This window comes from Polyodon spathula, chromosome 14, assembly GCF_017654505.1.
Source record: "Polyodon spathula isolate WHYD16114869_AA chromosome 14, ASM1765450v1, whole genome shotgun sequence".
NCBI lineage: Eukaryota > Metazoa > Chordata > Actinopteri > Acipenseriformes > Polyodontidae > Polyodon > Polyodon spathula.
Window position 1 is genome coordinate 1,978,510 of NC_054547.1, and position 12,396 is coordinate 1,990,905.

Genomic DNA, 12,396 nt, shown 5'->3' on the forward strand with positions numbered 1-12,396 from the left:
CTCTGGTAACTACGTCATGAAATTCTAATTGAAGGTGTGTACGGAGTTGGGTCATTTTGAGTAACCCCTGCAAAGAGAAAGATAACAAAATTATCCAGTTCACTGTGTGAAAGTCTCATTTCTGTATCTGTGTGTTTCTCTTCCAGTTCTTTGCCATTGTCATGGTTATTTTCATCGCAGAGTTGGCTGCTGCTGTCGTGGCCCTGGTCTACTCTTCGTTTGTAAGTCATCTTCCTTTATTTTCCTTATTTTATCTGGCTCATTTGGAATTCTCTCCAGCTCCTGGTTGTATTAAATGATCTCAGTTTATGCCTTTTCAGTACAGCCGCAGACACAATGACTCCCAAATTGCTTCTGGCTACTTTCATCAGCTCTCACTTTGATCAATTTATTAAATTTGAATAGTGAGGTAGCAGCATTTTATATGCAAAGCAGCCTATTTACATATAAATGTTTCCCGGTTTCCTGAAATGTATAATAATTACCAGTTCTCTGGTGAAGTATGTAGGGTACAAACATTCGAATAAAGAATATTAAACCTGTCCTCAATTAATTCCGTCTCCAGAAATGCTAATCTGTGAGACGCAATGGGTTTGTAATGACAAGCCAGGGCTGTTTAATAGTGGATGTTATTTTGTAGGAAACTCTTTGCGCTGTGTATCATGCAGCAATGACGTTGCCAGGACTTTGTTTTGGGGGTGGATGGAGATTTTTTGATGATGGTTAATAACATTTTTGCACACCACTGTCGTGCGGTGTTTATATGTTTATACACACAGAAAGACACACCCTACGAGTATTCAATTTAACCAAGCCAATAACATTAGTACTGAAAACATTCGTGTGTGTTGTGGATAAAAACACTGCATGGCGAGGGCGTTCCCCAAAACAGAGGCTGATTAAGATTTTCAACATTAGCTGCTGGGCAAATTGTTGGGAATGCTTTAATTTATAGCACTGTTAGAAACAATCAAAAAATGATATGTACACGTGTAATAAAGATATGTACATGTGTAATAAAGGGTGTTATACAGTTGGAATGTTTGGCAAGCACTGTATTATTTAACAGGCAATGCCATTACAGTGTTATGAGAACATAAAGGGATTATAAGTACTTAATAACTTCTGTAATTAAAATGTTATCACAATAATTATTTGTTAATAATCGTGAAAACCTTTAGTGTCATGCTTATAGCCTGACGTATTGATACTGTTAATGATTTGAACTGATTTTTACTTGAGATTCTCAAATAAAGGAATAACGGAGTGTTCTCCTGTACTTCAGTCTCTACCCTCCAGACTGGGTTGGGTTGATGGTTTCTGATGAGTACCAACCAGGTCCGTTTTCTTGGTGACAGAGGGATTTACAACTAATCCAAACCTTGGAATGATCTCCCCTAATCTCTGGATCAGTTCTGCAGCCCAAATGTAAAATAGAGAGGCTGGGATCTTGCTCATACTGGGGCCTGTTCCAGGTGACGGTTCCGTGGAACTCCAAGATGTTTAATTGAAAGACGGGGAACAGTAAACATGTATGGCTGTGATTATCGTAGCAGGCAGACCCCAGGGCAATGCCCTTGTGCCATGATCTGCTAGCCCCATTGTACTGAAGATAAATCCCTTTCTCAATCCAGTCTCCTTTTGCATAAAACCATTCACCCTGACACTCATTTCCTTCAAAGTAATCATGGAGACCTAGGCTCTGGTAATCATTTTTAAACAGGTCATTAGATATCTGAGTTGCTGCCCCACACGCTCAATCAAACCAATCAAATCATTATTTAATGTAGCGCCCTTTGCAACAATTTTCCACAGAGCACTTCACATGGGCAAAATAAGAAAAAGTACAAAGCAGTAAGCATTAGAAGCAGTCCGACAAATTAAGTACAAAAAAATACATAAGTGCGATAAAATAATAAAAACAATAAAACATACAGTAAAAAGGCAACAATAGTAGTCATGTATATGATAAACTATACAAATGCCACAGCTGGTGCCTCCCTTACAAAGGCTGGCAATTCGTTCCACAGTTTAGGGGCCCTGTAACCGAATGCTCTACTAGGTGTGTTCCTTTTAAAATGTTTGGGATTGGAGCGACCTGGAACACATGGGACAAATATGTCACTCAGGTAGGATGGAGCTAACCCATTACAGGCTTTATAGGTTAAGAGCAGGATTTTAAAATCAATCCAGTATTGTACTGGGAGCCAATGTAGGGATGCCAATACCCGCGTAATATGGTCAAACTTTCTTGATTTTGTTAGGATCCTGGCAGTAGCGTTTTGCACAAGCTGAATTCTGGATAAAAACACAATTTGGAAAACCAGAAAATAGACCATCACAGTAATCTAATAGAAATTACAAAGGTGTGTATCAGTTTCTCAGCATCCTGTGCTGAGAGAAAGCGTCTTCATTTAGCAATATTTCTGAGGTGGAAAAAAAAGACATTTTAGTGATGTTCCTAATGTGGGATTGAAATGAAAGATCATGGTCAAAAAACCCACATTTCTAATTTCTGTCTTTGACTCAATGGGGTAGCTGTCTACTGTACAGATTTACCCTCTCATTGATTTCTTGACCTCAAAATTATGACCTCTGTTTTATCAGAATTTAACAATGGAAGATGTGTTGACCTCTAATATCAGTGACAGGTAGTTAATGTATTTGCAGATGTGGAATCACAATTGTGTGTCATCAGCACAACAGTGAAAGTTTATCGTTTCTACAGACATCATCACCCAGGGGGAGCATATACAGGAAAACAAGATTGGTCCAAGAACAGAGCCCTGCAGGACACCACACGTAACTCTAGATAAGAAGGAGGGGTGCTCCTCAATTTGAACATATTGCAACCTATTTCAAAGACAGGATTTAAACCAAGATAGGGAGCAACCTGACAGTCCTACAAGATTCTCGAGGCAGTCAATTAAAATCAGATGGTTGATGGTGTCGAATTCTACACTTAGATCTAGAAGGATGAGAACAGAGGCAAGGCCTGAATCAGAAGATAATAGCACATTGTTTATCACTTTAATAAGGGCCATTTCAGTACTGTGAACAGGCTGAAATTTCTCATGTTATGCGATGCAAGAAATGAGTTTAGTTGAGTTGCCACCACTCTTTCTGATACTTTTGATAAAAAGGGGAGATTAGAAATAGGCTTACAATTATTAAAAACTCCTGGATCCAAAGTAGGTTTTATAAGCAGTGGTTTTACCATGACAACCTTAAATGAGTCAGGAATGATGCCAGAGTAAAGGGAGTTATTAATGATATTTAGAATAGTAAAATCAATCCTAGATAATATTTCTTCCAATAGCTTAGTAGGAATGGGGTCTAATGAATAAGTAGGTTTTGCCTGAATTAATTAAATCTAGTTGGCTCATAAAAAAAAATAATCAAAAATATGTTTTGGTGTCGCAAGACTCAAGGAAGTAGGCCTGTCAGTATTTGAATTTGAGTCATCGGATTTGGCCGCAGAGTTTGATATTCTTATTTTATTATTGCAGTGGTTCATAAAGTCATTGCTGTTTGCTGTTAATAAGATTTTCATAGAAGGCTCTTTCTGCTGGTTTGTGAGTTGAGCTCTAGTGTGTTAAAAACAAATTGAGGATTACTTTTATTTTTTTCTATTAAGTTTGAGTATTAAGCTGGAAGACTGATTCAAAATCATATCCAGGAGTGGTAAAAAAACATGTAATGTTGTGGCTTTACATTTGAGCTCCTTTTTCGTATTGTTTGTAATGTTTGCTGTTTCTCTAGGTTTTGCTGTCTCTAAATCTTTCTTTGAGCTTGCTTTGAGTTCATGTACTGCAACTGCATTTAAAGCTATTCAATGTTTAGACTTGTTCAGAAACCATAAAAAAATACTGGATGAAAAGACTGTATTTGTAGTTGTGGATTTGGGAAGGTTTGAGAGGTTGCATAGTCTTTCCTTTGTTATACTTTTGTCTATATAGAGAGTGTTGTTGTTGATATTTGCAGTGTCTGACTACTTAATAGCCAGTAGCACTGCACGAAACGATCATTTGATTATTTGTTGGTCAATGGTGTTGCTCACACTAATTTATCATTCCAAGTAAAGCAAGTGAAGAAACAGCGGCTTGGGTTTGTGCTGATTGCTGCTTTACTCAGACTCTGCAGAATAGTAATTCTTACAACTCTACGTTTGCTGTGACTTCAAAGACTGTGTCTGTCAGCACACTGACTGCCCTGTTTGTTCTTAATACACAGGCAGAAAGCATCCTGAAGGCGTGGGCAACACCGACATTAAAGTCTGACTACGGGACCCAGTCAGATGTAACACAGATATGGAACACAACAATGACAGAGGTGAGCCTGGGTTTTGGAATTGGTTTGTAATGTTTGCTTTCTTCTCTAAATCTTGATTTGAGCTTGTGTAACTGCATTTGAAGCTACCCTTTGCACTGTACAAACACATTTTTGCAGGGTCAGCTTTTAAAATCTATTTCCCGTCCTTTTGGCCTTTGTAAGAGTCAATACTGTGCATATTCTCCACATTATTATGACTACAAAGCTGCAACTATTGTCATTGTGAGCCTGTGTGCACATGTGTGTGTGGTGGTGCGTTGGTGTTATATCTTTAGGACTTTTAAATACTGTAGGAGATGACATTCTGCATAAAGTATTAATTATGTATTTGATTATAAGCTTCTTTACTTCTATGTTAAAGTTTTATTTTCATATTTTGATACAGCTTAAAGCATGTAACTAGCTAAGCAAGACATTGGCAGTCTCTCATATCTTGGCATCTGTGCAGAGAGTCAAAGTTAGCAGGTGTCTAATTAAGATGTGTGGAGGAGTGGAGACACAGTGTGAAAACACAACACCACAAACAAAGGACTAGTTTGAAACAAGTTTTAACAGATTAGGTTAAGATTAAGATTGGAAGAGAGTATAAGAAATGGGGTGGAAATGCTAATATATTCATAGTATTTAATGTAATGTTTTAGTTTGAATCGTCAGTCAATTCTTTGATTTGACTGCATAGACGTCTGTTATGATACAAACGTATACATTAGGGCATGTTGTGACTTGCATGTCTTTGCTTGCTTGTATCTAGTGTTTATATGATTCTGTTAACGCTATTTTCTTTTATACTTATAAAGTATTTTTGATAAAAAAAAATAATTTCTCAAATGTATTTCCCTAAACTACTGTACTGCCTTTTGTTGTTAATAGTTAAAGTGCTGTGGCTTCACCAACTACACCGACTTCAGTGACTCAAGTTACTACAGTTCCCATCATTCCTACCCACCATTCTGCTGTTGGAGCAACACCACGACGTGTAGTCCCAAGGCTGCTGAGAGCAGCGCTATCGAGGTAAGAAAAGCGTTGGAAGGGAAAGCACGTTTCATTATTCTATTAAAGTGCATTTCACTATTACATTAAAGTACATTTCACTATTCCATTAAAGTGTGTATCACTACTCCATTAAAGTGCATTTCACTACTCCATTAAAGTGTGTTTCACTATTACATTAAAGTGTGTTTCACTACTCCATTAAAGTGTGTTTCACTACTCCATTAAAGTGTGTTTCACTATTCCACTAAGTGCGTTTCACTATTCCATTAAAATGCGTTTCACTACTCCATTAAAATGTGTTTCACTATTCCATTAAAGTGTTTCACTATTCCATTAAAGTGCATTTCACTACTCCATTAAAATGTGTTTCACTATTCCATTAAAGTGTGTTTCACTATTCCATTAAAGTGTTTCACTATTCCATTAAAGTGCATTTCACTACTCCATTAAAGTGTGTTTCACTATTACATTAAAGTGTGTTTCACTACTCCATTAAAGTGTGTTTCACTACTCCATTAAAGTGTGTTTCACTATTCCACTAAGTGTGTTTCACTATTCCATTAAAATGCGTTTCACTACTCCATTAAAATGTGTTTCACTATTCCATTAAAGTGTTTCACTACTCCATTAAAGTGCATTTCACTACTCCATTAAAATGTGTTTCACTATTCCATTAAAGTGCGTTTCACTATTCCCTTAAAGTGCATTTTATTATTCCATTGAAGTTTAGCTGATGGAATTCCACTGGGGGTCTGAGATGCAAAGGGGACCGTGCTTTTCCTCATGCATGTCTCAATCTTGTTTATTTCCTCATTCAACCTTCAGGGCTGCTTTAATAAACTGCTGCTGACCCTGAAACAGAATGCAAACATTGTCGGGGGGATTGCAGCCGGAATCTGTGCTCTCGAGGTAAGAGTGTTTTAAACAGAATGGTTCAAGTGTGATACAGAGTGTAAAGGGAGATAGCCCAATGCTTTTTAAAACACTGCTGTGCAAATTCAATGGATCTGTAATTTATAAATCAAACTGTTTTTTTTTTCTTCAGGACTTGTCTGTATAAATACATTATAAGACTTAATGAGGCGTGATGCTTCAAATTCTAGGTTCAAGCACCTAAAAGCTGCTGTGGATGATATTGAAATGAAACTCCCAACATCCATTGAAATATATATAAAGCTGAGGAAGGCTGGGTTTTGCTGGTCAGCAGCTGGGAGTATGCAGCACCTCAATCATCTTATCTATGTATGTATTTATTTTACAGATTGCTGCTATGGTAGTGTCCATGGTCCTGTACTGTCATATCGACAAGAATGGAGCCAATTAGAAGACAATCAGTGATCTGCAATAGGAGAGCTGCAAATATTTTTGTAGAAATTTCTGTAACATATTTAATCAGAATGCTTTTTTTGGGGAGAACAAAAAGTAATGAATCACAGTTTCATCAAACTTTACTGGTAACTTTTCAAGCAGCTTGTTGGAGCGGATTTATATTTTTCAGGAGTTCTACCCTTGTGCAGAGTTCATGCTGTGACATGAAAACAATTTTGATTTGAGCAGCTGACACAAGGAAGCTGTGGCTGAGTGTTGTGTACCTTGAAATCTTTGCAGTTCTTCTTCAATTCAAACCCTTGCTTGCGCACATTTACACTTGAAGTGTCATACCATGAATGTTAGCTGTTACAGCTTGTGTTTTATTTATTCATTTTTTAAATCCCACAGGTGTGTGGTGCATTAGTGTAACTTGAAAAGAAAGTGAGGTCTATTTTAATGATCCAAGCAGTGGCAGATCTTTATAATGCCAGCCTAAAATGTATGAACCTCATGCAAAGGCTCATTGTTATCAACATAATGAAGCACTCAGCTTTATAACGGCTTCTCCTGACATTTCCTTCCCATAGTGCCTTAAACATTCAAGGCTATAACAGAGTAGTACAGGTTTTCCAAAATACTGTCTCGAAACACTTTTTGACTTTGATAATGTAATTTAAAAAATACATTAAATACTGTATACAGTAAATGTTTGTGGTCAATTCAACTCAGTAATGTAATGTTTAAAAAAGATTTGGTATTTTGAATGAAGGAAGATAAAAGTGACTGTTTAATTTTTTATTACATCAGACCATTTGCATTGATAACACTGTAATATGGAACTTGTTCTCCTTAGGGGCCATGTAAAATTGTTATTAATAATCATAACATTTAACATAAGAAATCACACTTAATTAAAATGCAGTCAGTGGAGTGGTTCAGATTCCCTGCCATTGACTTTCATAAGTGGTTTGCTTCTTTGAGTTGCTGCCTCTAGTATAGACCTATTGATATTCTATTTCTCCAGGTGTCCTGGGTCAATAATCCACTGGTGGATTGCTCCCTAAGTAATTTCATTGTCCAGTCAAGTCCGAGACAGTTTGCCCTAAACAACATCATGGTGTTCCGTGTAACCTTTGTCATCCGCAGTGACATCAAGCTTCTCTCTTGTGGTTTATGATGTCACAAAACCCCTTGATGAATATAGAGATTATACAATACAATACATTACAAATATATTTTTATATAGTGGCCTTTGCACCATGGCATCTCAGAGCTCTGTACAAAGTTCAAAACAAGCGAGCTCAGATGTGCAATGCACTCCAACTGCAACCAATTACATAAAAGCACATTCAAGTACTCAATTTAGAATTAAAATCCAATGTTTCAGCCGGCCTAATGTCAAAGGGAATAGAGTTTCTTAAACGAGGACAGCGGAAACAGGAAAAAGACAATATTTTGGAAGAACTAATGGTTTTTCAAAGAACTAATAGGAATATACAGAGTTAGTAGACAGGATGGCTCTAGTCCCTGAAGGACTTTAAAAACAAGGTCAGGATGAAAATGACACACCAGATGTGCGTACAGCCCCTCTGCATTCATGACAACACATGAGCTATCTGGTGAGTGTTTGTGCAATGGCATGGTATAGAAGCCTTTGTGTAGGACCCTGCCTTTACATTTTGATGTGCACTTACTAGTTTCATCTATGGGGTGTGTTTACAACTCCAGTCCTAAAACATTCCCTTCAATCCTTTCTCTCGCTTCTCGCATTTAAAAAATACCCACTGGATACAAGCTTCTTCAAACAGGCATCATGGATGCATCATACTGTAATCACAGGCTGAAAAAGCACAGCTGGGTATACAGGATTTTCACAATGTTTTCAGTGAAATCACCAAGTGAAAAAAACAAACAACAGTGACAATGGACACTGGTCTGTATCCCTGATATAAATACAGTATTTGCATTGCGATAAGGTGGCTATTTGCAGTGTGATAAGACTGCTCCAAATACTGGCTACAACACCTGTGTTATCAGATCAGTACTCTTTCTTTGTTTTGTACGCATTTATTAACCTGGATGAAATGCATCAACAGAGATTATTATTATTATTATTATTATTATTATTATTATTATTATTATTATTATTATTATTATTATTTGTGGCACACCTTCTTATTAAACTAGTCCAATATTCAGAGAGGTGTCAGAGGAGCTTGCTTCAGTTGCAATTTCTCTGTGAACTGTCCCCTAACCTAAATGCCATAAAAAGGTTCGGGGACAGTTCACAGAGAAATTGTAACTTGAAGCAAGCTCCTCTGACACCTCTCTGAATATTGGACTAGTCATAGAATTGTCTGTCAATAGAAAGTGACACAGTATGTTCAGTCTGAAAATATCAGGTTAGATTTTCGATTTTCCAAGACCAAAAAAAAAGATGTGTTAAGCTTAGAGGCCAGCTCTTTATGGTGTATCACTAGGTCCCATTCAAATGAGTCCCTAACCCTCACAAGTGACCTTATGTAAGTATGACAGCAATACATAATGAGGGTCTGATACTAACAAGAGCTACATGGATCATTGATTAGTTAATGGATAGTTCATATGAAATCAGCTCATTAGAAACAAGATTCATGACATCAGTAATTAACGTATATTGTTATTAATGTATCTTAAAATAAATTGTTACCACTTTTGTTCAGTCCAGATAGACTTTAAACTAGGTCAATGTGTACACCATTAGCCTTAACAATCAGAGTGTACACTAGACAAGCCACAGACCGTAAGGAAAGCATGTGTTATTTTGCTTTGTTTCGGGCTATTGATGCGCGTGTGGATGCCATTCTCATTTACACACATCATGACAAAGTGCTCATAATGCAGATAAATAACAACACCATGTTCTGCAATAATTGTTTACTTATATTGTGTTGTTTATGAAGCACTCTGTCACTGTGGGAGCAGATACAGCACTTAAAGAAACGCCCCTCTGTAAGGTTAAGAGAACTCTGCCCTGAAGAGTACGAGGAGGTATTTTAATACTTTGAAGCAGGAATAGGTCAGGAATAGGTCAACAGGCATGTGCTATGGTTTGATATCTGATAGCTTTCACTAAACTCGAACAGCAGTTGGCTGTTGTTCTGAGAAAAGGACCCTTTTATCTGGGAGTGTTCGTCAGGAGAAAGAGCACTTCATTATGAACATCATGCTGTGGTGCAGTGTATCCAGATCAGGGTCCCACATGCCACCATGCTTATTTACTGTCCCCACAACATATCACTATGTTGAAGGACGGAGCATTAATAATGGACAAACCAAAGCTCTTGTGATCAAAATGTTCTCTTTCCTGGGGAATGCTTCTGAATGAAAGTGGAGAAATGTAGTTAAAAATATATATCAGCAAGATACTGCAGGGTGCCCGTAACACACACACACACACACACACACACACACACACACACACACACACACACACACACATACTCACTCCCCCAGACAAACAAATGACATACAACCCTTAGTCAAAAGGCTGAACAAAAAACTATTTGAATTGGATTTTTGTTTTGTTTTAACCCTACATCTTTTTGCTGATACCAGCTGGATGAAAGCTCATATTAGCTTCTGGAAAATGCAAAGCAGGAAGCCAGAAGAGACCAAGGACATGAAAGCCTTTATTTTACTAGCAAACAGAAGAGGACTGTTTTCTTTGAATTACTATGATGTTAGAAAGCCCAGCCCTCACCTTAGCCTATCAATTAGAAATCCATTACAACATAATCACACTGAGAAGGAATCACACCCCACAGTGGGCTTAGCGGGGGTTGGTTGGTGCATGCAGTATGAAGTGGGTTATATCCTAGTAAAGTGAGATCCCTGTCCAAGGAGCAGCTGATCACTCCTGTGTGTTTTTAAAAAACCAACAGCTGCATGAGCCCTCCTCTCTGTCTTTGTGCATTAAGTGCTCTATAGCAAGTTTATTATCACTAAGGATGAAATCCAGTTATCTGGAGAAATACTTTTCCAATTGACATGAAACTTGGCATTCACTTTATTAAGCATAACTAAGTTATTGAGAGTATTCGATTTGGGGGATATATAGAGGTGCCTGTCTGCCTGTACATCCATCTGTCTTTATGTCACACTTACATGTTTGCATATCTCTGTGGAACCACTTAATCAGATTGTAATTAAGCATTGCATTGTACTTTCTTATTCTGTGTTATTCTTGTTGATGTACAGCATGATCTTCCCAGTGGTATTTTGAATTCCCAGGCTTGGCTATGGGGGCTGTTTGTTACAATAATTTAGTCACAAAGAAAGAACCCAACTTGAGGAACTTACCGAATCCTTTGTACTGTTTTACAAACACATTTCACAAATGGATTTCAAAATACCCTGCCAACTTCCTTAAAACTGAAGAATTGGAAAATGAACAATGAATCCTTTGACTCATGATGAAAATTACTTTATCAACGATTGCGATTACCGAGATGTGATCTGGAGGTATAACAAGTCATTTGTAAGGCATGGGAGTCCTTTACAGTAAGTATAAACCACATGTTCTAGTACAGGAAGCCTATAGCTGCCTCTGGGCATGAGTACAGCACAATATGTTTAAAATGATTTTTACAGGAAAGCCTGGCTTCAGATCTTTGTTAAAATGTCCCTTATAATAATGTGACAAAATCCTTATTTTGATACTCATCCAGCTACTGTATCTATAACAAGGCTGTTATTCCTTAGAAGGTTTCTGTTCTGGGCCGATTTCAGTGAACCTGTAAATACAGATGTAAGTTTCCTGCTATTATATATATATATATATATATATATATATATATATATATATATATATATATATATATATATATATATAATACACACATCACAGCTTGCTGGAAGATTAAATGGTCTTTGACTAGAAGACTGTTGCAGTAATATTAGTCTCCTGTGAGGAGGGACATGTCATCAAGAGAAATGGCATGCATGTTGTTTGCCATTTAAGAACAATCCTTACTCAATCAGAGGCCATTTGGAACAGAACTAGTGAGCTCTCAACATGATTATCGTGGCTTGTAAGATAGAATTCTACTTTGTTTGTTAGATAAAATTATTCTACCTATTAGTCTGTGTGGATGTGAGCTGGCTGTCTGCAGTAATATAACACTGAACTTGACATTTGAATGAGGAGGAAAAGCCCTTTAACTGCTTTTAAATTGCCCATTTGTCACAAAAATGGATACATACATGCCATATATTCTCGAGCAATCTGGAATGCATATAGCCTCAGAGTACATATGATCAGAAGAATAGAATGCTGGCTAAATCATTTTCCATTTTCTTTCTTCTTGTAATTGAAAGGAAATGACCAATTGTGGTAAATGTGGGATATATTGAACATTCACATTTATATGACTTTTCAATACTAATATCCTTCTTATTATTTATCCCACCTCTGCAGACATGCACCAGCCATTTGCTACAGATAGTATGAAGATGAAAAGTAATTATCTGTTGAGTTCTCTATGAACATGGGGGCACCAAAACTCAATACAACCCAATATAAGGCTACCATGAGTTAGGACTCCATGTACACTAGGAACATTCAGGCTTTTGAATTCGCTTTTCAATACATTCTGGGACGTTTTACTTGTCTCAGATACCTTTCATAGTAGAACTAAACTTACCAGAATGCATTGTGATGTGAGTTGAAAAGCCTGAACCGTCCCAAACTATCCTAGTGTATGGTAACACTTAACCAAT

At 37.2% G+C, this 12,396-nt stretch overlaps 1 protein-coding gene across 1 annotated transcript in view; it reads left to right on the forward strand.

The window, feature by feature from the left end:
* Window positions 1-7,342, forward strand: part of LOC121326458 (tetraspanin-1-like) — a 10,076-nt gene extending 2,734 nt beyond the window's left edge. Inside the window, exons 4-8 of the mRNA XM_041269733.1 lie at window positions 147-221; window positions 4,234-4,332; window positions 5,203-5,343; window positions 6,151-6,234; window positions 6,587-7,342. Of these exons, the coding sequence (XP_041125667.1) occupies window positions 147-221; window positions 4,234-4,332; window positions 5,203-5,343; window positions 6,151-6,234; window positions 6,587-6,649 (462 nt within the window). The 3' untranslated portion in view covers window positions 6,650-7,342. The remainder of the gene's footprint in view (window positions 1-146; window positions 222-4,233; window positions 4,333-5,202; window positions 5,344-6,150; window positions 6,235-6,586) is intronic.
* Window positions 7,343-12,396: the final 5,054 nt, after the last annotated feature.